The sequence below is a fragment of the Lichenostomus cassidix genome, chromosome 3 (assembly GCF_008360975.1).
Source record: "Lichenostomus cassidix isolate B80296 chromosome 3, HeHo_3.0, whole genome shotgun sequence".
NCBI classification, from domain to species: domain Eukaryota; kingdom Metazoa; phylum Chordata; class Aves; order Passeriformes; family Meliphagidae; genus Lichenostomus; species Lichenostomus cassidix.
Genome location: NC_139483.1, coordinates 4,184,833 through 4,210,782, shown reverse-complemented (window position 1 = coordinate 4,210,782; position 25,950 = coordinate 4,184,833). Strand labels below are relative to the sequence as shown.

Here is a 25,950-nt window from a genome sequence, read left to right as displayed (position 1 = left end):
GTTTGAGATGCACATTTTTAAAATATGGAACATCCTCAATGTACTAGTTGGGTCCTTTTAAAGGCTAAATTTTTTCCAGTATACTTTGCAAAAGTAATTAGAAATTAAAAGTATTGTGGTTAAATAGATTTGTATGTTATTAACTGAATTGTTTGCTCATTGTAAAGCAAAGGCAGTTGGTTGTGGTTGTGCAAACTGTGGCAATGCCTGACAGGTGAGTTAAGACTTGCTCTGTTTTCTTCTGTTTCTTGAGGGAAATCTAACAAATTCATAAGACTGTTCTGTGCCAAATTTAGCTTAATCTGTCTGCTTCTCAGTCAGTGTTTAATACTAGAATAACAGTGTAGTAAAATTGGCATAAGTAGCAGCATTTACAAGAATGAAGCTATCCCAGCCCCTCACTCCCAGCTGGAGTCCTCCCGTTCCCAACCCTCTCAGTTTTTGGTGTTGAGCATTTTGTGAGTGAGCAGCACTCACCAGCTGGCCATGCTACTGCTTTGCAAGGGGGTCTCCCTGAGGGTCCCTGTGTGTCCCTGGGGTGACAGAGCAGCACAGAGCAGAGCACTGCTCCGCACAGGTTTGAGGCAGCATCTGTCCCCACATTCTTTTCTGCCTTTCTTGCGTCTGCTTTTGCACCAGTGCTGTCTGTAGTGAATCAACTGCCACTTGTCTGTCTGATAAATGAAAGTGGATTGAGAAACTCCTAAAATGAGACAAAGGGGACATGGTGGGCAGATCCCATTAGGGTGATACTAGAGCAGGAGTGAAAGCTATCCGTAACTCATTCTGTAGACAATGGAGACTCTGAGATACACTAAAGCCAGCAATTGAAATGTGAGTGTGTAGATGTGTGAAGGGGATGTTTGAACCTGTCCGATGCAGCTCCCAAAGGGTGAGTGACTCAGGTCCAGTGTTTGCTGTACCAAATGCTGCGAGGAGGACAGCAATGCAAACAGTGAATGAAAGTGCCTTTATCAGACTGGAGATGGAAATAACTCAAAAAATGTCAGTGGGAGGGAGAAATAAAAAGCAATGGTCCTGGCAAAGTAAGGGACGATGTTTGGCACACACTACTCATAACTGTAGTTGGATTGGGGGCTGAAGGCTGGAGTGAGGTATAGCTGAGGATGATGTACAGCTTCTCTTTGGCACATGGGTCATGTTAAATGGCAACATCCCTGCTAAGGGTCAGAAGCCAAAGACGCTTTACTCCAGTGCGGTTAGAAACAGATCAAACACGTCATCTGTCAATGGTTTAGCGGTGATAAAGGTGCTGCATCCGTGGTGCTTATGCTGGCGCAGTGGCAAGGTGTGAAGTACCTGCAGGACTCTGCTCCAGGTGGAGCAGAGCCCTCATCCTTGTTGCTGCCCTGGTGCGGAGGGCTGAGGTCGCATGCTGGGGAGCCGGAGCAGCATCTTGCCAGCAGTGACAGCTGAAGTCACTTGTTGGAAAGTCTGTAAACTCTGGCTACAGCTGCACTTGTCAGGGGCTGTAAGGGAAGTGTAATCAGCCACAGAGATTAATTTGCATCTCAATTAGGAAAGAGTCAGGAGGAAGCTGTAGGGTCTGTTGCTGGAAGGTTGTGGAAGAAATCTCATCAGGCACAAAAGGCTCCCGACTTGGTGCTCCAGCAAGCGAAGGACAATATCTGAGTCCGGTTTCCATGGGGACTGGGACCGCAGAGCCGCAGGAGCATCTTGCTGCCCACAGCCGCTTGGTCATGATGACACAAATTCCACTGTCATGCCCAAATACAGTTTTCTGTTGGAAATCCCTTTGAAAATGAAGAAGGTAACTATGGCAGACCACAACAGACTTTAAGTATCTTTTTTTATTTTTATGTAACGCTTTCAGTTTTATGGAATTCATTAGGGCAAGAGATTAATTAAAAAACAATTAACTATATTTGAACTTTGGTTTAGAGCTGGTCTGGCTACAGGTTCTTTGTCCATCAAGCAGCACATGATGGCGTTGCACAGGACCCAGCCCAGGGTGGTGCACGCACAGCTCGGTTGTCTTTGGAACAGTGTTGTTTCTCTCGCTGCCGCAGTGCTTCCATGGGCGTGGATGATTGTATGTCAGTTTACATTCCAAATTCCCATTTTATTCCTTCTTGGTGCCATGGAGCACTGAGACTGAGTGGCTGCAGCCCCTGCTAATTGGGACTCTCTCCATCCTTGAGTAACTGCTGAGCATGAGGCAATGTGCTCCAGCAGCCTCTCCAGGCTGCTTTTTCAGGCAGTAACTGACTTTAAATGTGACTGGGACTCAGAGAAATCATAAGTAATATGGTGACTTAAAATTTATAAGAACATGAAATAACAATATTCAAGCTTACTACAACTGTTGTATTAAAAGGAATATATTTATGCAGGTTTTTGAGCACATCCAAACCTCCTTTTTATGTGCTGGGGAGAGGAAGGAACAACCTCTCTTGCAAACAAATAATTTTATGTCATAACTAAGCAAGGGTCTGTTCTGGCTCCAGCAATGCTGAATATTTAAAAAACTGGTAGGAGTGGGGCTGTAAAACTGCATCTCTGAACTTTCTTCCAGCTTGTATAAAACGAGCTGAGTTCTGGGAAGGATTTTTGACTGCTTGTATGATCTGGAGTGCCATGGCACTAAGCTGCAGCAGAGCTCATCTCTGGGAACTGGTCTTGTTTGTAAAGATAAATACTGGGGGCAACCAGGGTGTGGATTTAAGTGTAACAGGTCTGATTGGCAACTGCTGTCTAAGCTGACAGTTTCTAAGCTCAGGTGCTAGTGAGCCTTCAGACATAAAAATGTAACTAGTTGGCAGGTGTCAGATGCTGTGGTTGGCCCATAATTCAGTCCTGGTCTCCAAAAAGACTTTGGGATTTGGGGATAATGATGTCTGAGCAAAAAACTCCTCTTAGAATGCCCAGGGAAATGCAATTCTCACTGCCCAGGTTATCTTTCCAAACGGAGCCATTTCTTTTCTCCTTGAATTGAATTGGTTTAACTTAAAAATTGTTTCAGTGTTATTTCTAGTATCTTACCACTTTGGGTTTTTCCCCTCCACCATTGCAAATAACTCACGTACTCCCAGTCCCTCCTGGTCTTGCTAACTGAATTTAGAGAAAAGCAGGGAAAATCCCAACATGTCAGAAGTGTTACCTTAGCTTTGACCAGGTTTTTTTTGCTAACTTGGGGAGGGTGGAGTATGTTCCATGTGCCAGCACCAGTGGGCTTCTTCCCTGTGGTCTTCAGTGATTTCTGGTAGTCTTTAAATTATTTTCTTGGCAATTCAGGCTACTACATGTATCTTCCTGTGAATGAGTAAATAGGGATCTAGTTCTTGTTGGGGTTTATTAACACATTGTTTATAAAATTGTGTCTGCACACAATCTTGCTTTTAGGATAAGTTAGTTTGTTCTTATGGATAGCAAATGGGTTTGATCTCATTCTGCCTGCTGACTCCTGCGCTCCACTTTGCTATGACATCCAATGCTGGAGGTGTCTGTGCATTGGAATAAACACAGAGGAGCGTGATGGGGATGAGGACTCTTTACATGGTTTCTGAGCACTGGATGTCACCATTTCCCTACTCACAATATGCACTCCTTTTTGTGGGCCAGAGGAAAACGCAGCCCTTTTGCTGGAGAAATAATTTGATACATTAGTAACTCTTACTGGTTTCTCCACTGTAATAACAGTGGTGTGCCTGCTGACTTGTGCCAGCCAGCAGCTCAGTGGGGAACAGCCAAAACTCCATTTAAACACGTAACACAAAAAGATAGCCAGAACTTTAATTCATTACATCTCATCAAGAAATTGACATACTAATATATCCTAGATGTGTTAATATCTGGAACCAAGAAGATTAGGCAAAGAACATGAGCTTCAAATTCTGAATTAAATCCTTTTCTTGGCTTAAGCCAATTTCTGATTAACCTAATAGAGACCGCCTGATCTGCTTACCTGCTTTATCTGGGAAAGAAAGGTATTTGCTATGATGGACTTAATTGTGTGAATGGCTGTCAAATGTTCTGGAGGCTCATGTGGTGTCGGACACGTTGTGTGTCCCTTTCAGTGTGTGTTTTGTGGCGCTGGCACTCGGAACTCTGCTGTGGGTACGAGGCAGTGTTTGATCACACCAGGGAAATGAGATGGAAAGCCTGTTACTGCTTTTAGAGAGGGTTCACAGTTTGTCCCCTTTATTTCATCCCAAGAAGTTGTGCCCTCCAGCTATATTGATGCTGATAGAAATCGCTATGAAATTCTAAAGCACGTGTCACAGGAGCTGTGACAATTTATGTGACGTGGCACCTGACGGTTTTCTGCTGAGCGGCCGGCCCTGGCTCACAGGAGTGCCTGTCAGTGGCCAGTGTCTGCGGGGAGCAGCAGGTCCTGCTCACTGCCCTTGGCAAGGGGTGCCCAGATCCAAGGGAGGCCGTGGATCAGCCGGGGGCTGCACGGGCGGGCGCTGGCAGCTCTGCCCTTCATCCTGCGCAGCTCCCACCGCAGCCGATCGATGGCTGGGCTGCCTGTCTCCTCTGCCTTCCCTGCTCACAGCCAGAACCTTCTCCAGGCAGCGATCGATGCCTCTAATCTGCTCCAGCCTGTAATAAGTCATGCGAGGCAAAGCTTTTAGGTGGCATTACATGGGATTGTGGAGGCGGCTCCTCAGCTCTCATTCATAGAGCTCTTCATGGACTCGCGGAGAATCTACTGCATCCCGCCGGTGCATATCTAAAGAGTATAAAATGCTTCTGCAGGTCTAAACTCCACATGCTGCTGTGCTGTGCGGACACAATGGGATCAGATTTCTCTGTTTTCTGTTTCGTGTCCATCCCTGAACCTGCTTGCGTGGTCCCTCGTTAGACACACAGCTTGTACCCGCATTGCTGGCGTGGCAAGAAGCAGCCAGGGAGGCTGCACGAGAACAGTGCAGTTTATTTTTTCACTATGAGGCATCACTATCCTCCCCCATGGCTGGAAGCTGTGAAGCTCCCTGAGGGTTGTTGAGAAAGTCCCAGGCTGATCCTGTCACAGAGTTTTAAACTGCTGCCCCTCCTGATGCTGATCTCTGGGCACCATCCGTGCTCTTCATAGCACTAAATAAACCCCAGCAGTTGTAGAGGCTCTTCTTTGCTTGCTGATACAATGGATAGTTCCAAAACAAACCTGGAGTTAAGTGACATCAAGAATATAATGGGTTTTAAAATTAAAAGTGAATTCACTGTGTGATATGGGTCAGGAAAAAAACCCAACAAAACTCAACTTTGGATTTCTAAAAGTCATGTGTACTAGTATGTGTGTACTAGTTGCAAACAAGGGTCCTAAAACACACAGCCATGCCTCTTTAATCCCTGCCAAAGACTGGAAGTCATGATCTTGCTGGAAATAGTGTAGTGCATAAAGTGTCAGCAGTAGGTCAGGTTGGGGTGTGGGGAATATGAATCCTAACTCCCCTCTGCCATGGAGAAGGTACTGCTTCAAACAGAATGCTTGTCTCTTTATTCAGTTTCTTCATCAGTAGTATTTATTTTGTGTTCATGCATAGTTTGGCAGGAAAGTGGGTTTTGTTATTTAAGTGCTGCTTTAAACCTGTGTCTTAGTGCTGAGTCAAACTTGTGTTGTGCAGAAAGGCTCCTGGTGCTCCTAGGATTGCTGGAAGCAGTGTGTGTCCAGTTTAAATCTGTAGCACAATGTATTTCTTCATTTTTCAGGAGCTAAATGCAGTATTTCTCTGGAGCACTGTGAGCAAGGGCTGAAGAGAGAGAGTGCGGACTGTGAGGTGCGTCCCTGACTGACGCAGGGGGTGCTTCATGGCATCACTCATGGAATACCCCAGCTGGTCAGGCTGACAGCAGCCAGGGCTTGTGCTGCTCTCCCAAACAACAAACGGATTTTATTGACAGGGCGGTTTGGGTGGTGTAATCCTGCCGTGCCACGGCGCTTCCCAGCATCCCGGGACGGGAGGATGCCTCCCAGGCAGGTTGGAGGGGTACAGGGCTTTGTTTATGAGCAGGAAACATTCCTTTCACGGGAAGGTGTGAGGTACACAGAGGTTCAGACACCTGTCCCGCGGTGCTTAACGTTTTCTTCTGGGTTAGACAAAGAGCCTCCAACTTGCGTTTCATGAGAGGCACTTATTCTTTGGTTCTCTGACAGAAGCAAAATTGGTATATTTGGGTAACTAACAAGTCCTTCATCCCATCTTGTGGTGGTTCTTAGTGGTTTGCTGTTCTGTTTTACTTATACATGAGACAAGTTAAATGGATTCACGTTCTGTATCTTTTCAAAGTAATTTCTGATGATTTTTCTATTCCTCCCCGCCTCCCCCCCCCCCCTCGGTTAACTCTGAAGGGATTTGTGTAGCTAAAGAAAGCTCAGTTGTGTGTTTTGGAAACTAAAGTCTGAATCGCCGCTTGCTCTCGGGGCTTCCTGGGGTTGTTTTTGTTTGGTTTTTGTCACAGGTCGGTAAAAAACCAGGTCGGTGAAAAGCAAAGCGAGCCGAGTTTTGTGTGGCCGGGCTGTGAGTGAGGCGGCGCTAGCATGAGCGGGGCTGCCGGAGGAGCGCTCTGGCAGGGACAGAGGTGACATTTGCGGCGTACGGAGCGAGCGGCGGGCGCAGGGGCGCGGGCCAAGCCCTCGGAAGGCTCCCGCGGGCCCCGGGGTCGCTCCCCCGGGCGCGGGGGCTTTGTGCGGCCCGGCCGCCTCATTAGCATGCCGGCCGGGCGAGCGGGGCTCTGCTGGCTTACCAGCTGTTCCTGCTGCTCCCGACAATGTCCGGCGGGCCGGGCTCGCCGCGCCGCCGCGGCCGCCGCCGCGCTCCGACAGCCTTTCCGCTGGGGATGCCCACGTGGCACCGCAGCGCCGGGCCGGCCCTCGCATGGCATATGGTGTCTGGATTCATACAAGATGCAAAACTATTCTGCCGCTAATGCACAATGACTCATAGCATTGCTAATTTTTCCAACAAAAGCCCACTTCCACACCCACACTTTTAACCCCTCAGGCTAAAAAGCCTCTTCTTTAGTTTCAAAGCCATGGAAATGTAAGGAGGTGGCTTCTGGATCAATATCTGAAACCCTATATTTATTTAAAGCATATGCACGCTCTAGCGCTTATTTTAAATTTCAGTAAAAGCCAGTTTGAGAATTGCCGCTCTAACATGCGGCAGGTTTTTTTGTTCCAAAGTAGATTCGTTGTCAAATGCTGGGATTTTAAATTTTTTTGGTAGTTCATGTATTAAAAAATATAATCAAAAGTCACCGTAGATAATAAAAAGTTATTTTCATATAAGAGGAAATCTAAGCATTGTAGCTAATGGATCTTCAAGGATTATGTATTCCAGCGTGAGTTCCCAAGCCACTTGGTGTAAACAGCTTGTAATATTTGGGGATCTTTGCTATTTACCGACTCTTCAGGGACAATAATAGTGCACTTTCTAACTAGAGGGAGCTGCTGGTATCCCTGATGCTGATTCGTAACCTTCCAGTCTAATTCCTTTGTGCGGAACGTACAGCGATCATTTCAACGTTTTAATGAAATCAAGTTAAATTACCCCGAGTCATTTAGATTAAAAGGATGCGTCTCAATTCTTGCAGCGTAATCATCAAATTAAACTGCGAAATTCAGGGGAAACTAAAGCACATTCTCGTTCCTTTCTGTGGAATTATATAGGTCATGAAAAGGCTCGTTAGGAGGGAGTGAAAAGCCGGGGCTCGTGTACCGCTGTTCTGAGACAAAAAGCGTACGGGAGGTACGAGCGCGGGGCAGGAGCGGCAGCGCCGCAGGAAGCTCCCGCTCCCTCCGGCGCAACAAAGGAACAAAGGGACCTGTGGCCAAGGACGGAGGTGGCCGAGCTCGGCGCTTCGGCTCCCCAGGAGCCACTTGTTACGGCGTTCCCCCACGGGCAGTGCTGCAGCAGGTGAAGGCTCCTGCGGGGAGGCATTTAAGAAGTCCTGGCGTTGGAAAATCTTTCCTAGGGGATGCTCTGAGGGCTTCTGTGGGGCTGGTGAGTCCACAGCAGCCTGTGGTGGGTCCGGTGGGATGCACCCTGTCCTCGCCAGGGCCAAAGCCCAGGTGCTGGCCTTGGAAAGGCAGTTTCCATCCAGCAGGGCTGTTCCCTTGTCCCAGAAATGGTGTTTGGGAGGCACAAAGGCTGTAGGAAAGCAGATGCACGTGTGGGCATTTCCATGTGTACTTCCCCAGCACTCCAAGCACTGGTGGTAACACAAGCATGCAATCTGAAGTACAGGTTTACATAATTTTTCAAACTTCTTTTTCTCTGCTGACAAAACCCTGACTTCAGCATGTGGTTTCTATGAGCCATTCATGCTGAAATTGCTTAACCAAAAGATAAGGAGTAACTTTCTAAACAGGTAAAACATTTTTAGGCTTAGCCTTGAATTTTCTTCGTGGCTTTGTTTCTGTCATGTTGAAAATGAGTGGTTGAGTTGAGTGTTGGCCATGCTTTGAGGAGGTGAGACAGATCTCCTGACTCCCCCCCAGCCTGTGCCAGCTACCAAAAGAAGAGAGGCACAGGAACCTTGTGCCTTTTATATAAAAGCTACTTTGGTAGGCAGCATCATAATCTTACATCATCCTTTAGAGAGGAAAGGCTTTCCCTCTACCTGCACCTGAAAATCTTTGAAAGCCATCCTGTTACTGGGGACATAAACATGGTGACAGCAAGCAAGAAGAATAGGAGAAAGCTACTTTTTGTAGCAGGTTTTCTGGCTGGCATATTGAGTTTGTGGTTTTTCTTTCCTCAGCATCATAATTCTGTGTGTATTTCCCAGTATGATTAACTGTCAGGGTTCTGATGTATAAACAGGAGCAGATGGCTTATAATGATTTCTTAAACCTAATGTTTAGTAACAGCATGTACCGTATTTTCTGTTAAACAATATCTCAGGTAACTTTCTGGGTTTTAATACTTCTCTCAATTGGCCTGGGCCAGTTTTTTTGAGAACCTGTGACTATAACTTGTGCTGAACAGCTGCATTTGACAGCATGGGTTATCTAACATCTAACTGTAGCCTACAGTTTGTGGCTTCCTTAACTAAAACAGGCCTTCCCCTGCCTACCTTCCAGCTGGGCAGGTCAGTGTTGTTCAGGGAGCAGTTATTTCACTTAAAATATTAGTGTTACCTGTGTCACGAACTTGGGGTTAGCTCAGCTTCTCAGTGTTGTAAAGTCTGGACACCAACAGTGTGCCATAACAGTGAATCTGTTACAATTTAGGGCGAGAGCTCCAGCTCCCAGGCGCTTTGCTTTTCTGTGTTCCTGAAAGCTCTTTCCTGACCTTGTGTTGTCCCTGTGACCCTGACTGGCTTCCTGGTTTTGGAAGGGGGCTTCTGATGGCTGTGTTTGCCAGACTGGCACCGTGCAGGCAGTGCAAGTGTGGCAGTGTAGAGAGGATGATAGCATAGAGTGCTTATTTTGTGGAATGAGCCCTGAAGATGATGCTCAGACACTCCACAGACCATAAATGAACAGGGCTCTCGTACTGGGAATTTCTGTCTCCACCTTACCACCTTCCTCTCCCTGCTGGCAGCCAGTCTTGCAGCTGGGAAATTTGAGGCTCTGAAAACAGTTTCCCACAGGTACCTCCAGTGGTAATTAATAGAAGTGGCTGGGATTGTTTTTCTGTCCCTAAATGTTAAATACAACTCTGTGTTATTTGAAGGTTTGGAGTTGTAGGCATAGCAGTTACACCCACACATGCCAGGCTGGGCAATCCCCTGCCCTGCACCCTCAAAGGGCTGGTCCAGCCCCGGGCTGTCAGGGGCAGCACAGCCTTCACTGCTAACTCCCTGAGCCTGGCAGGAGAGACGGATTGTTCCAATCCAGGAGAACAGTTTTAATTCAGAAACCTTTTCTTTCTAGGCTTTTGCAGAGCCTGTTGGGTTTTGTGCTCCCATGTTTTATGACTTGTTGCCATGATAATTCAGCTCATCTTACAGGTTTCTCTAATTGTGATTGATGTGTAATCATTCATTTTATTGAACCTCATTAAGGTCTGTGAACCTCTGTCCCAACTTACAGTAATTAGAGCCCAGATAGCCATTCCATCTGTTCCCAAGCACTGGTTAATTAATGAACTTTTAACGTGTTCTTTGCCTTGTAAAAGCCCTCAGTATTCTCAAGTTGCTGAATAGGATTTGCATGCCAGCATTTCCGTTTGTTTTAAATGCCACAGCAACGTGTGGTTTGGAATCCCAAAAGTCAACACACAAAGTCCTGGGATCTCGGAAAGCAAAGTGGAGAGATCTTACTTTCTGTTCCCACTTTGTGCATCAATTACGGTATCTGTGAAACTGGGGTTTGCAAACAAATGCCTCACATGGGCTCCAGTGTTCTTTACTGCCCAAAACAACAGGTTTGAATCTTCCCTTCTACTGCTAAAGAAAATATACAGAGATCAGTGAGCTAAATGTTTCATTTTTCATGTTGGTACTTGTGGAAGAATATTAGAAACATGATACCTGCAGACACACATTTTCCTGCCCTCATGTTTCATCTTTTTGTTACATTTTGAGCATCAGTCCTGAGACAGCTTTGTTAGTTTTATGTAGCATTCACTACAAGGAGATTTTTTAGGATGGAGCAGAATCTACCACTGCTGCTGGAGCTGTCAGAGAGACTGTTGTGGTCCAGAGCTGGGAGAAAACAGCAGGACCCAAGCTCCTAAGTACTCAGAGAGTTTCTCTGCTTCGTCTCTGTGCCTTCTGACTGTGCAGTAACATGCTGAGTCAGTGATTTGTGTGCAGAGAATAAATCATTGCATTAAAAAAAAAAAATCAGTCAATTTCTGTTCACTGAGCAGACAGGAGAGGCAGTATTTCCAGTGGCAGGAGTTGAAAGAAAATGTTGGGGTTTTTTTTTACATTGTTGCATTCCTGATGTGCTGCTGGTTTTTTACATGCAGCATGGTGGTGTAGGGCTGTAGCTGTGCTCTGCCTCATTTGGATTGATCTGTGTTTACCTTCAATATTCAGGACAAGAATTAAGTCATACTACTCAACTCCCTCAAAATCCCTTTCAGCATCCAAAGGCCGACCATCTGTCTGGTCAAGCCATTCTTTCCTCCCCCAGTATGCATTTTAGCTGGTGCTTTGAGCAAGGCTGTATCCTGGAGAAGCAAAATATGAAGTGAAATAAAGGTCTTGGGCCTGAGGCCATGTTTAGCAACGCAAACCCTGTAAATTGCAGATGGTTTTTGTGAAACAAGGGCAGAGAGCCCCTGGTTTTGTGGTACATCAGCATGCTGGTCTGTGGCACACTGGGTGTCCAAGGCACAGACAGGCTTCTCTGTGGAGAGATTTCCAAAGCAGCTACTTTTAATTCCTTTTCCAATATTTCTGTATGCCAGCTCATCGTCTCACCACTGATCCCACCCTTCAAACAGTCCATTTGGCAAATCCGCGTGTGCGCCCCTGCTCCTTTTTGGGACTGAAGAGTTTTAATTTTTCAGTTGCTGGCAGATCTGCAAGAAAAAATGTGATTTTTATCAATTTTTTTTGGAAGTGCAGGTGTTTTGTCTGGGAACATGCCAGTTTGTGTGCAGTGTCACGTGTGTGAGGCTCAGCCATGGTGCCTTCTCTTCTCCATTGCTAATGTTCTGCCAGTCCAAGGCTGGGATCTTACTGAAGTTCTTCTAAGATGTTGTTCCACTGGCTGAGATTGAGTTAGGAGCAAATCTGTTCAGCGTGTACATTTACTAAGGCACGTTTATAAATCATACCATTCCATTACAGATGATATTTAGGGGCGTACAGTTCTGTCTGCATGAAGAAAACTGGGATGTTGTTCCTGGGCAGCCCATCTCCTGCTCTGCACAGCCATTTGGACTCTGATTAACACATTGCCAGCAGAAAAAATGTGCAGACAGTCTTGGTGAGGCTTGAGCAGCAAACAGGGTATCCGGATGAAGGAATGAGAGGAGGGAGCTCTTGCCCCTCTGCTTTGGTGGGCTCGTGCTGTTGCCTGTCCTCCAGTTTTCTGGATGTGCAGAGATGTCGCAGTGTTTGGTTCTTGGGGCTGCTGGATGTTCTCCTCCCTGGTGTGAGGAGATGTACAGGCAGAAATCTCTGCCTTTATGCAACAGAATGAGTTTAGGGTAGTATATGTTGTATACATATTTTAGCAATATTTTCTTTTAAACCTGTAAGCATGGGTCCCATTCCACCCTTAGTTAGCTAAATGGAAGTGTTAATTAAGGGAGTTACTCTTAAGGCTTTTCTCTGACAGGTAACTGATTTTATACAATAGGCATTTACGTTAAGATTTTAATACTGCCTGTATTTTGTTTAATATTAACTTCTTTTTACTTTTAGATTAAAATGTTTTTAGCAGCCTTTCTCTATGTTACCTGTAAAATGTTTGATGTTATTTGGGTTTATTAAGAGAGATAAGAGGGATGTTGTTCTATCAGCTGTTAAATATTATTGCGTGTTAATCCATATTTTAAAAGTTCAAAGTCTGTGCTAGCTTGTGTTTCTCTGTTCTTGTTGCTGTTGGTACAGACGTGCTCATATTGAGCATTCCCATTTGTGTGAAAAACAGAATTCAGCTCAGGCCATGCATAGATTGTCAGAAAGATTAAAGTGTGCATCGTGCAATTTTTCTTCTTTCAGAAAGGGGCCTTTGATGTGCTAATGTTCACTTTCTCTCTTTTCATTGCGAAGCGCTGGGCATTGTTTTGGGCTGCAGAGCAGTATCTGCTCCAGAGAGGCAGATTCAAACACCCTGGAGCCCAACCTTGTGCAAGGTAGCAGCATGTGCAGCGATATTGATGGCGTTGTCCAGGGCGATCAGATAGCAGTATGCCTGCACAGATAAACACCAGGGCACGGAGTGAGAAGAGATGTTGCCAAAAAAGCCAAATATTTAATTTCCAATATCCCACTTCTGTGTGTCAGTGCTCCTGCAGTTACACTGAGTCAAATGCTGTGGGTCCAAACTGGAAAGCTTGGCAGTGCAAGAGGCGCTGTAGGCTCTGAAATCACACCCAAAGACAAGGCTGTCATGTATTTCCAAAGTTAATTGGCAAGTAAAATTATTTGGATGGGCTCTTTTTGGGTTGCAGTGGGCATTTTCCAGCTAGTGGGTAAAATTTTGCAGGCTGCTCAGAGGACCGACTTGAGCTCACGTAGCAGGGGCCAGATGTGGGTTATGGCACAGTCATAATGACAAAGGTGTGTGGAGAATGAGCAGCTATAAACAGCCTTTCTTATGCCAAAAGACACCAATTCCCCTTTTCTAATTGACTGAGAATAAATGGTTACCTGAATCCCTCAGAATATGAGTAGGGGAAGATACAGTGTGTAACTGGGCAGGAGTAAGTGCAGTGCTGGTTGTATACTGCAGAAGACTGATTAGTTGGTAATTGAATGATAAAAACCTTCCTTTTCAAATTGGATACAATTTTGGGATTGATTTTTGAGACGTTAAACAAAACCTGGAAGAAAACTTGAATACAGCAGCCTGACAGTATGCAGTGTCCCTGCTGCATAGCTTCTTCCCTGGGTTGCCATCCTTGCATATTCCCCTTCTCTTCCACCAACTTTGATGCTTCATTAAAAATTCATCTTGTGCTCTCAGCCTTTCTCTTTGGGGTCCTCATGATCTCCTTTCATATCTGACATGACTCAGCAGTTAAGGATGTCAAAGAACTTCAGAAGTTTATCCTAAAGGGCTGGAAACAGCAGTGTGAACACCAAGGAAGCTATGTGCTTCAGCGGAAGCTGCCCGGCTTTGTGGTTAGGCTGGGTCTGGGGGGAGGCTGTGCCACCTGGGCACAGTGTCCCCTGGGGACCAGGGACTGAGCTGCTGGGCACACGCACTTTGTTAGGGTCCTTTCTGTGATCTGTGGAGCTGCAGACGGTGCTGGGAGGCACGTGCCGGGGAAGGGTCGGCCCGTGCGGTGATTTGCGGTCACCGTCACAAAAGAGCGTCTCTGTGCTGGCTAGAGAATGAGATGTGTCAGAAGGGCCTGGCAGGAAGCAGATGGAAGGGGCTGTGCAGAGCAGAGTGGCGCGGGGTTGTCACCAGGGCCTCCGAGGCAGGTTTTTGGTAGCCTTGGAGAAACGGCCGGAGCAGCACACACTTGTCACCAGTTGCCATCCACCTCTCCTGCCTGTGCAGGCTCACAGGGACTGCTGACTCTCCTGCAGGATTTCCTCCCCATCACAGCTGTCTCTGTAGCAGCATTGGCTCACTCGTTTGCCATCTCAAATCAGATTAATTGTCCATTTTAACAAAGTGCTGCCGTTCTGTGAGTCGGCCGTAATCTCATCGCGGTGGAAGTGGGTGCTCCATAACCCAGACACCTTGGGGATGCAGGAGTGCAAAGCCCTGTTGCTTGCACAGCACAGTTGCTCACTGATGCTCTTCCCTGGTGTATCTGTGTGACCCCAATCTTGTGAGCACCTCGGGGGTCTCACCAAGGGTAGAGGTCGTTGCACCTCCCACCTGGTGACTTGCAGCTTCCAGGGCCCAGCTGCAGCCTGCTCAGCTCCTGCACTGCACTTCAGTGGCTTTTAATCTGACAGAATGCCCCGAACTGGGAAGGGCTCCAGCAGCACCTCCCCTGTTCTTTGGGACCACCTTTTAGTTTGTCCCTCCTTGTTTCTATGATATTTATTCTCACAGGCAGGAGTTTTTCTTTTGCACTGTTCTGGGGTGGCTTCTGTTCCCATTCCCGTGTGTTAACACCTGTATACAATATATACCTGTATACCATAGCCTCATTTCTGGTCTCATTCTCAATCCTTTTCAAAGCTGGTTTGAACCTGGTCAGTCCTGACTGTTAAAGCAGGCTGTCATCTTTGGTGTGCACCCAGCCAAGCAGCCCTCCCTACTGCTCTCACCACTTCCACCTTCATCTCTGGTGCTTGGATTTAGAACTTGGTTGTTTAATAGCGTATTGTACAGCTCAGTCAGGAGCTTGCCCCATAATTAATTAACTAATTGTAAGGATAAGACTTCATGGGCACCCTGAGTTACTTGAAACCTACAAGAATTTTTTTTCAGAAACAGAACATTTAGAAGAAGTTAGCAGCAGTGAACCAATGCATTGACTTGCCTTTTTGTGAAGGAGTCACTTACACTTTTATTTTTGCTCTCTCCCCACTCACACACCCACCTGATAAGTTAAAAAAGCAGATTTCATAAACATGCACCAGAATTTTAACTTACTCTTCTGGGGAAACGGGGAGCCATCACAGCATGCACACTGGCTAAGCTGTGCCGTGAAAGTGGAATCCAGTTCCCCTACTGGGAGGTCACTTTCAGGGGAAAAAAAAAATGTTCTTTTAAATGCTCACCTAATTATCTGCTTTTGGGGATGTCGTTCTCCTGAGGTGGCCACGGGCCTGGGCCGTGCCATGTGTACTCACTGCTCTACCTGTTGCAGGCTGCCTGCTTGAAAGGGTACATTCATTTAATGGATTTTAAGCAACGTTATTCAAAGATCAACAAAAGGCATTCTGTGTTATATGAATAAAAGATTTCCCCGTGATCCTTGTTAACCCTACAATGCCAGCCAGTGTAATTGAAGTGCAGCCACCTGGCAGGGAGCTCTGGCCTCAGCTGCTGCAGGGCCTGGCCAGAGGCAGCACCAGGTGTTGCTGTGCCGTGCTGGCCTTGGTCAGTGGGGCAGGGCCAGGGTGGCTGGAGGGAGCTGCTCCTGGCACAGGTAGAGCAGGGAAAGGGGCAGTGAGAAATGGAGCCCCTGCCAAGTTCCTGTGGCCTCCAGCGTTTTATCAGACCTTTGATAAAACTCTTTGTCCATGTCTGCCACCCAGAGCCCCATGCCCAAGGCATCCCATGCTCAGTCCCTGCTTTGCAATATTTGCAAATATGTCAGGTGATAATTTTAAATTTCCCTCCTCTTTGTATTGGTTTTAATTTAAAGCTGGGACATCCCTGCTGGTTTCTTGCTGGGCTTTCTCTAATTTGTTCTTCCTTCCTACTCTATAACATAAAGCAATTTCCCAGCCTGTCTCACTCCAGCAAAAAGTACATTTAGTGTTAAGCATCTTGCAAATGGTGTCACTCATAATGGATGTGATAATCAGCCCCAGTTACCTGTCCCTGATTGTAATAAATGTAAATTACCAACTATAATAGACCTGAAACTGAGCCATTTAGTGTTAGACGCAGAACTAATGAAAAGATCTGTAATAAACTAGAAGGGGCAAAGTTATTTTGTGTAATTATAATTTGTTCTGGTTGTAGCTGCCGGATCATCATAGTCTTATCAAACTGACAGGGTTTGGTAACATTCAGTAGGTGAGAAAATACATTTATAAATAGAAAAGACTTGTTCCTTAATGAGTGACAGTTTGACAGTCCATTGGTTATATCCAAGGCACAGAGGTGCCTCTTTCTGAGATGTTGTTCTGCTGGCTGCGGTTCAGTTATAGCTAAATGAACTGAGCATTTTTTAGAAACAAATTCATTTGGCATGTGCATTTATATTCCATATAATTCCAAGAATCCCTGTGTCTGTGTGCTGCTCAGCAGCAGCTCTGTGAGGCTGGTCTCACTGAGGGAGCCAGCCACCTCAGTGTCATTGCAGTAATTCCAGGGGATGGGAATCACACCCCATGAATGGCAGCACAATTTGTGTTTTTCTAGCCTATATGTTAACAATTTTATGGCATATTCTCATTAAAAATGAAACAAGGCATTTCCTTTTTGTCCATGTTCATATAGATGACAACGTTCTGACTTTGCCTTGGCATCTGTCCCCCACTTGGATAGCACTTGTAGTATCCATCGTGCTCAGAAACTCAAAATGTAGCCTATCCCCGGCAGGTCTGTAGTGGCTGTAATCTCAGCTGATTGTGAGGCTGTAGCTGCCCCAAACGTTCTAAGTGTAAATGTGCAGCTAAGTGGGACTTTGCCTTGTTCAGCACAGATTTTGTAGGTGATGTTGTCATCACCCTCTTCAGCTGTTCTGCAGTGAATTCTGTAAGTCTGGCATTATCTGCCCTTTCCCTGCCTCTGGCTGTTCAGTTTCAAAGCTGGGAATTGCAGAGGCTGGCACCTTCCGTTTCTGAATGGTTTTGAGTATTGCATTATCCCAGGGGATTCCCAGCTGTACCTTCACCTGGATACTGCTGTGATGGAGCTTGACCTGTTCCTTGTCTCCAGGTGCACTGTGGAGCAGATCTCATGTGGCATGTGAGCTCTTTTGGTGACATTTATGACTTTAGGTGAATTTTCTTGTGTTTGGGGAGTGGGATGACACCAAGTGCAGGAATGTTAAATGCACATGGCTGTTAAACTGGAGACACTGCAGGTCTGTGTGTTTATGTATGTGCAATGACCAAAGCATAATAACACCATTTCAGAAACCTTTATGACCTGTCTTTTGCCCTTTGGGGCTTTTTTTTTTTTTCATTGTAAAATTTTAAGCTATAATTGAATACCAACGGCATTTTGTCATCAACTGATATAATTTATAAAACAAATTCACAAACCTTGCAGGCAGGTCTGTGCCTTTCCTACACATCTGAGTACAGGATAGGAAGGTGTAGCTGGCCCAGTATCCCCCCTGCCAGCAGCTCCTCTGCATTTATGGTGGGTCAGTCTTAGTGCCTGGCTGTCCTGGCTCCACTATGTCAGGATCTGTAGTTTGGCTGGATCCCTGTGAGCTCCACCTGGAATTTCACAGTGCGGATCCTGGCTGAGTGGTTTGCTGTGATCCCAGCAGTGGGTTATTGCTCTCCCCAGTGCCCTCAGGAGAGACAACCTCAATATCTATGCTCTGGGCCACTGGGAAGGTGGCTTTCAGTTAGACCTGGGCAACTCCTGTCCCTTTATCTCTCATGATTGAGTAGGGAACTGTATGGCTACTTCCAGAGAATGTATAGTTGGGGGGAATCATGCCCCACTAATGTGCTGGCCAAAAACTTGTGTCACGGGTGTCAAGATGCAGAACACTTTTAGAAGCAGCTTCTCGGTGGTTAGACCTTGGTGTGCCCTGCAGAATGAGTTACCAGTCAGGGCTCCTGTGGCTCTGAACTGATAACAGGCCATTATGTCATCATTGTATCAAAATATTTTCATCAAAGCCTTATCAGTACAGTGATAAGCACAGAGTGCAGCGGCTGATTGGACCTTGGGTGGGCAGTGGGCTGGTTGCACCATGCAACACGTACAGTGCCATGTTTTAGGCACAGTTGTGTGTGGTTTGTCACCTCTGTAGCACATGAGGAACACGCTTAATGGAAACAAAGCTAATAAAGGGGACGAGGCACAGGTCCAGCTTTTTTATTTTTCAACAGAGCAGGTCTGTGTACAAACAGGACTACCTGGGAGGAGAGCATTGCAAGGACCCTGTGGTAGAATTACAAACCTTTGGGTAGGGATCAGCTCGAGTGCTGTCAGAGTGTACAGAGTGTTGTGAGAGCAGGGAGGTGACCCGGTGGTGTCCCTTTGCTCCCACTGCAGAGCAGTCAGTCTGTAATGGTACGTGTGTCTGTTCCCGCGGGCTTCCTGCCTGCAGGAGCGCTAGGAAATTAAGATGAAAGCTTGTTTTCTGCCTTATTCATAATAAATGCAAGATTCTCCCCTGAAGCACTTGGCATGACTAATGTGCCACATATTCTTGCTCTCCCAGAGCGGCAGGCGAGTGCTTCTGCCAGACGGGTGCTCACAGCACACCTTGGGCCACGCGCTGCCCAGCAGCATCGGGAGCCAAGCGCTGGCGCGGGGTTTCGAACAGATGAGCGTGAGCTGTAGCCTTTTGCCTCAGGGCACCTTCAGTATGGCTTTGCTGTTACACTGCATGATTTCCACAGAGATGCTTTGAAACCATGTGAAACATGTTTCTGTTGTTGTTTTGCTGCACTTTCCCCTTTAAAGCAATTACGGCGACCGTCTGCGAGGGAGCCACCGTATTGCACCGTGCGCGCTGGGAAATGCCGTGGCAGTGCGCCGTGCGACTCGGAGCACTCGCAGGTTCTCTGGGATCTGAGGCCCATCTCCATCAGTCAGCACCAAGGTTCTTTTGTCATCCTGTGCAGGGACCCAGGCCCCACTGCGGGGAGGGAGGTGGCAGAGCTCCAGGTGCTGTGCCGAGGCGCGGGGCAAATGCTCACAAAACGAATACGTCTGCATAGCTCTCCGTACCTGTCCATCTCCGTGTCTCTTCCCCTCCAGGGTGTTCTGGGCTCCAGCCATCCGGCCCCAGCACCGAGTCTGTGCAATCAATGGCACAACAGCAGAAAATTACACCACAGAGAGGATGAGCTCTTGGTTTTGGCAGCAGAGGATCATCTGCTTTTTTTGGATAAGGAGGAGGAACAGCAGCCCTGGCACAGGCCAGCCCTGCTCCGCCAAGGGAGCTCTGGCTCCCCTGGCTGCATTGTGGACAGATGGCCCTGATGGGGGCTGGCCATGGGGAGAGGGGCCCACAGACCCCATGGGTCACACAGCCTCGGCTCACGCATGTCTCATGTGTTACATGGACCAATTTAATGCAGGCGTCACTGGAAAGTTTCCATCTCAGATGCTTTGGTTTATAAAAAGCACATAAGGCTGTGGTGGCTGACAGGTACAGTTTAATTGCACCTGTTCAGTGAAGGATATATGTTACTAAAATTCCCCCAAAACTTTTCGGTGAAATTCATGCGGCGGTGGCAGTCACTAGACCATAAACAATGGCAACCCAACCAAGCAGATTGAGTTTCACACCAAAACTGCCTAGCACCACATTTTAGAAGCACAGTAACTCCATCCTCTTCAGAGCTGCAGAGGACAATTAGGTGCACAAAGGTCATCATCCAACAGATCTCTGTTAACCTCAGTTTTATGGTCCTAGCTTTATTCTGCTTTGGTAAGTCCCAAACATTTATGTTCTTGTTTGTTTTCCAAACTGCTATCACAGTGTCAGGAGCAAACCCTTTTTGTGAACCATCTTTGGGCCTTATGATACAATCAGGAGGAAACTGAAATAGATATTTCTTGCAAAGATTTTCTGCAGGTCTCCCTAGTTAGGCAGAGAAGGAATTGGCATGTGGACATATAGCCAGCCTTGATGTCTGATGGGCTGGAAAGAGCTGTCTACCTCTATACTTTCAGCTTCTCCACTGGCCAGATGCCCCGAAAGCCCTTCTCCGGGTGGGCGGGCTGCGCATCACAGATGGGATTTGCAGCAGGTCCCTGCCAACAGCCCGCATTAGCGTCCCTCTGGAGCTGGAGGAACAGGCGTTGCAGCGAGTGCTCTCCATGCACCCCAGTGGTGTCCTGGGTGCCAGTCCTGGGTCTGGTGCCCTGTGGTGTTGGCACAACCCGTGGGCTGGGGAGAGCAGCCAGGTGCTTCTCTCCCTGCCTGTCCACAAACCCGCAAACACTCCTGTCTTTTATTTGCTCACTGCGTCAGCAGAGTGCACCGTTGTTTCTGTGTATTGGTGAAAGTATGTAAATGCTGCCAAAATGTTTTTATTTTCAAACAGTAGAGTGATGCAGGACATGCTGGCCATTACTGTCAGCAGGAGTGGGGCCCTGAGACTTTTGCCTGAGGTCAGCACTCAGTTAAGGTTAATATGCAAAAGTTCTGTATTTTCAGGATCTGCTTGAGTCATCATCATGAATATTTCCCTTGTTTCTCAGCAGGACAGTTAGTTATGGTTTAGTGGTGTGTGTGTGTGTGGAAGGAGGGAAACACTGGGCAGATCCTGGGCCCAGGATGGCTCAGGTCACCTGCAGAACCCAGATTACAAGGACTTTGAAGGGTTTTCAAGGTCTTTATGTTTTAAACTCTGTGTTTGAAACTGACTCTGTGTTGTAGAGATTAAATGTAGAAGTGATGCTGGTAGGTGAGAGAGAGTGCTGGCTGGTACCCGCCTCTCCAGTGAACTTTCAAAGGATTCTGCCTTTTGTCTTTTTTTGCATTCTCCATCTGGAAGGAGGTCCTGTGTGTTTCACTTTTCAGGTTATCCTGCTGCTGCAATAAGTTGTTGTGGTTTATTACAAATAGCTGATGTTCACATTTTAATGTGTTGGATTTTTTTTTCAAACAGCCTTCACTGTGTGGTTGAAATGTTAAAATAATTGATATGCTGATAAAACACTACTAGAAGCTCATAATACTCAAATATTGAGAGTCGATTACTGTATTCAAATCAGAGCTAAATTCCTACTCTCCCACAGTTTTATATATATTCATGATCAATAATTCATACCTTGTCATGGCTCTCAGTGTCATCATTTCATATGAAATGAAAAAAAACCCACCCTGTTTGTTTAAAAAATTTCACTCTGGAGTTTTGCTGTGGCAGAAGCAAAATGTAAAATAATGCAGCCATGGAGGGGTGGGTCAAATTGCCGTACATATTAAAAGAGGAGCTTTTGATCAGCTCCTTCAAGGGTCTGGTATAACTCCATTTATCTGCAGATCTCAGGGGAGGCTCCAAGCCCCCAGATAACTGGGGGCTTAGTTAATCAGGGCAGCCAGCTGTCCAGCTTTCCGCTGGGGTAGGGTTCAAGCTCACAGCCTGTCCTCTGCAGCCAGGCCTGCTGCAGCAGTGGATTTGTGTGCTTCCCTGCAGCACTCCAGCCCTGAGGCTGCTCTAGGAAAGCCAGCCAGGCACTCGGGGCTCCCTCCTGGCCCTGCTCAGAGGTGGGATGTTGCTGATCCATGGGTTGCATTTTTAAACCAGTATTTTATGTGGCACTTGATCTAAATTCTGCTTGGTGTTGGGGGCACCTCGGTGTCAGGTGGGCTCTGCCCAAAGCTCGCAGGAGAGCTGTGACAAAAAGTTCAGGTTAAAGAGGTTAGGTGTGAGGTTTGTAAGTCTGATATTTCATGGTTGGCTCTTAGGCTGAAGGCACAGCATGTTTCTGTGGTGCAGCTCTGACAAAAGTATTGCTCCAGGGATTTTCAGGACAGACGCGTTCCTACAGGGTGATAAATAGGAAACTTCGTGATGCTTTTTTTTACAGGATGGAGATGTTTTTTGGAGGGTTTTTCTACATCTTGTTCATTATGCCTCCACATTCAAATTACTAAACTTCAGTAGAATTTTAGTTGGTTGTTTCTTTTTTTAATGAATCCCAACTGTTCTCCCAATCTGCGTATGCACTGAGACAGAGATAGCAGGGAGTTTAATTTCATTTTCCTGCAGTCACTTAATTCTTTTTTGATTAAGCTGTGAGTAAAAATGAGCACGGGCATCCCACTCGCTGCCCGTATGGCAGGAGCTGCTGTCCTCCTGCTGCTCTGGGGAGCCCGGGAGAGATACGAGGAGTGCACCAAGCCGAGGTGGCTGGTGAGTGGAGCTGGGGTGTGCAGCACTGGGGGTTTCTGCACCCACTGCTTTTGGCTTTTCAGTGTGCAGGAGCTGAGTGCTGAGCTGGGATCTTCCTTGCGTGCCTCCAAAGCGCTGGTGGATCTGAAGAGGTCTCTGCATCTTGGAATGTTCTTCCTCAGCAGTCTCTCCTGTAGCTGCCCAGCTGTTTGTTCGAGCGGTTTTTCCCAGTCTTTTGTGTGGTGGGCAGCATCCTCCAGCTCATCAATAGGATTTTACCGGGTGCATAGCAAACCTGGGCAGCGTCCCCTCCCTGTATTCTCGTGCAGCATTTATCCAAAGCGGCGCAGCCCCGCGCTGTGCTCGGGAGATGTGCAAGGCCGTTCGGTACCCAGCAGGACATTATCAGGCAGAGCATGAAAAGCCTTTTCTCGTCCCCCTCGCCTGGTTGGAAGCCCACGAGCAGCCTCGGCCGGGGCCGGCCGATGAATCGAGCGCTGCCGGCCAGTCCGCAGGCTCAGGTGGTCGCCAGCCCCCGGTGTCGCTGAGCCCTTTCAGCAATTTGTCACGCCTGGCTCTGCTCCCGCTGCGCCAGCACGTGCCAGCTCCGTGTCGGAGGGGCTGTTGCCAGACGGGCGCGCAGCCCCCGCATCCCGCTGCTCCCGCAGCCCCCACCGCTCCCGGCCGGCGCTCGCCCGGCATCGCGCTCCGCACGGCCCTGGCAACAGCCGAGCGCCGAGGAATCAGCATCTCCATAATGAGGAGTGAATGGCATCCGTCAGTCCCTTTAGAATTGGGCCCAGGCGTGTGCCTCCTCTCCGAGGAAGTTTGGCAGCCTATTCATTAACAAGAGTCATCAGGAGTTCAGCCCATAAAGAGGAGGCAGCCCCGCACGCCGCGGGCTGGCGCTGGCGCTGTCAGGAATGCGTTCTCCCGGGCTTCGGGCAAGGGAGGAAAACTGAGCAAATAACGCTGTCAGCAGGTGCAAACGCTGAAATGCTGGCTATTGATTTTCTTTCTTCAGGCTTCCACGGGAAGTTTATAAGAAGATTTATCACATATCAATCGTTCTCTGCGAGCATTAAAAGCAAAATTCTTCCTTTCTTTCTCTTTCCTTTGTTGCCACCACGCCTGCAGGAACTCGCGTGCAGTGAAGACGTGCTTTGCTTATTCCCTTCGACGTCGACACTAGACCATCGTCTCCTGGCTTTAAGCACTGCTTTACTCTGATTTTTTTTTTTTTAATAGTGTTTCAGAGTGGTTTTGTTAATGTACTGCAAGTCACAAATGGCACTTCAATATTAATTAGTAATGCTTTTCAATTCTAAATACCCTCACCTGCATTCTGTTGTCACTGGTGTTATTCTCCTGCTCCTAATTTCTAAATTCAGCTTGGCCTTTGCTCCCACCGAACAGCCTTGCAGAGCTCGAGTGCATTTCCCCATAACAGAAAAACAATGAGGCGCTGAAAACTTTTGTTTTCACTGAGGAAACGGAGAATGAGATGTCATCCTGGCTCCTGCGAGCCCTAATTCATAAAGTCATACGTGAGGCTCTCCAGCCCATTGTAGATTTATCCCAGGCGTTATCCTGTTATTGGAAGTGTATGATTCACCTTCTGAGCAGACAGAAGCTGCACACAAAAGGGGAAGATTTGCTTTCTCTGCTGTGAAAGGCTGCCGCAAGCAGGGGTCCTATTAAGACAGCTGGAAAGTTGCTTCAGCTTGTTACGCTTGTAAGTTTTATTGGTGACTGGTTTTTGATTACACATTTGAATGCTGTGTGTTCCAGGTTGCCGAGTTTTAATTAAAAGGCAATAGTCTCGATGTTAGCTCGCTTTGTTGTATGCATTATTCAGGCCATAATGCATGCAAGTTGTGGGCTGGGTTTGTCCTCTGTGCATCATTTATTCGGGATACATAAGGTTGCACCTTCTAGCACCTGCCTTAAATATAACCGTCACGCTTTTGGAATTGTGTTTATTGTGTTTAATTTCTTCTAAGAAGTCCAGTGATCAAATGAATGTGAGGGGGTTGTACCCCTCTGTCCTGTAGCTTTTTTCTCCAATCTAGGTATTTTTCTGATCACTGGAACAGGAATATTGTGTGCCAGGAGCTTCCCGTAGTGCCACAGCTTGTCTGTGATGGTGGGTTTCGGTCTGGAGCTTTGCTCCTGTGGTCAGCAGCTCCCCAGTCACAGCTTCTCAGTCAGGAAGCTCAAAGGTGTTACCCTGAATTTCCAGCCCTGAATGTATCCCCTCCTTGTTGCTCCCATTCAGAACCGCTGGGCAGTTCTGGTGCGGTTCCCTGCCTATTCCAGCCTGGTTGGTGTGGGTGTGGGGCTGGGGGCTCGGGGGTGCTGTGGGACAGCCTTGAGTTCTACACACACTTTTCCTTAACGGGGCGTCGCAGCTACGAGGAGAGAGCTCTGTACCTCGAAGCCATCATCCAGAACCACAAAGAAGTGATGACATTTGAGGATTTTGCCGCTCAGGTCTTTTCTCCCTCTCCCAGCTACTCCCTCGGTGGAACTGGTGAGTCTCTGCACGTTATTCTCTGTAGCCCCAAGAAGCACTTGAGCAGCAGATGTACACCTGTGTTTTGTAGATAAATGCTTGCAAATTTAAGACTACTATTATTCCCCTGAATCAACTAATGATTATCAAAAGGAATGATGACATTCATTTTAATTTGTTTTGCATCACAGCTATTCACACTGCTCCTTTCTTCAGCTATCCTGTTAACCCCCAACTCTGGCGAGGTTAATGAACTTTCTTGCAGTGATGGGCTCCGGCTCATTCAGGACTCTGGGTTCTTGCTGAGCTGGGAATATGTTGTTCAAAAGCGAGGCCTGAATCGGGGCTCACTTATCAAAAATAGTTCCTCGCAGGGGAAGCTGCTGCTAATGCCAAATGGGGATTATGCTGCTGAGCTACCAGGGTCAGGGATTAATGCACAAGAAACGCAGGAACGGGGTGCTGTTAGGGAATCACAGCGGCGTGTGGGATGCGGGCACATCGCTTCAATGCAGGCGAGCACATTGCAGCCTGCCCTGCAGCACCTGGCCTGGAGCCTCTGCGGGGTTTGTAATGGCAGTGTGGGTGTACGTGGGGTGTGTCTGCACATCAGTGCTCATCAGTCATCGGCCTGCTGAGAGGTGACAGCATTGTGCCCGAACTCCGGGAATTTATTCCTTGTGTGCCTTGTGGAGGGTTGGCTTCGTGTGCAGTCACAATTGCTGCCCGGCCAGTTTGATCGAGTTTAAGTGAACCTCTCCTGAAAAGGAGTTTTGGCTCTGAAATGCACATTTCTAGTGCCCTCAAAATGTGTTTTTTTCCAGCATCCAGTAAGTATCTGGTCACCATGTGCTGGACTCTAACAAAGATTCCTTAATCCGTCGTTGACACTCCTAGGGTGACACTGGCACTTTCTAATCATTCCCTGCTTCTCTTTTGGATTGTTGAATAGATTATTTCCAACCTGTATAAATGTTGCAGGACATCTGCTCTATTTCTCTTTAGCCCGACTTGTTAGCAGATATCTTCCATCTAAACTGAAACACTGAAGGAAGAAATTAAATTTGCTCAAATAAATCACTTAGGAATAAAACCAGCCGTGCAGCATTGTCTGGCGTTGCTGGCTCCGATCCTGGCGCGCTTGGAGCTTTGTGAGGAGATAAGAGGCCTGTGCTGGCCGGGCAGTGGTG

At 47.3% G+C, this 25,950-nt stretch overlaps 1 protein-coding gene and 2 long non-coding RNA genes across 9 annotated transcripts in view; 1 reads left to right on the top strand and 2 right to left on the bottom strand.

Annotated features, from left to right (window-relative positions):
* Positions 1 to 25,950, top strand: part of RALGAPA2 (Ral GTPase activating protein catalytic subunit alpha 2) — a 94,651-nt gene that overhangs the window by 58,176 nt on the left and 10,525 nt on the right. For 5 of the 6 annotated variants that reach the window (XM_085054076.1, XM_085054077.1, XM_085054075.1 and 2 more), the window contains one exon: positions 24,657 to 24,778. The exons of the other annotated variant lie outside the window; for it this stretch is intronic. In XM_085054076.1, the coding sequence (XP_084910202.1) occupies positions 24,657 to 24,778 (122 nt within the window). The remainder of the gene's footprint in view (positions 1 to 24,656; positions 24,779 to 25,950) is intronic. 6 annotated transcript variants of the gene reach the window in all.
* LOC146438884 (uncharacterized) lies at positions 1,815 to 6,999 on the bottom strand. Its single transcript, XR_014850530.1, has 2 exons — positions 6,733 to 6,999; positions 1,815 to 6,135 (listed from the first exon to the last, which is right to left on the bottom strand). It is a non-coding gene; the product is annotated as an uncharacterized LOC146438884 (long non-coding RNA).
* LOC146438883 (uncharacterized) lies at positions 11,334 to 14,223 on the bottom strand. 2 transcript variants are annotated; one of them, XR_014850532.1, is made up of 3 exons: positions 13,443 to 14,223; positions 11,727 to 12,980; positions 11,334 to 11,468 (listed from the first exon to the last, which is right to left on the bottom strand). It is a non-coding gene; the product is annotated as an uncharacterized LOC146438883 (long non-coding RNA). The 2 variants fall into 2 exon arrangements; XR_014850531.1 differs by having other exon boundaries at positions 11,341 to 12,980; positions 13,443 to 13,679; positions 13,828 to 14,223.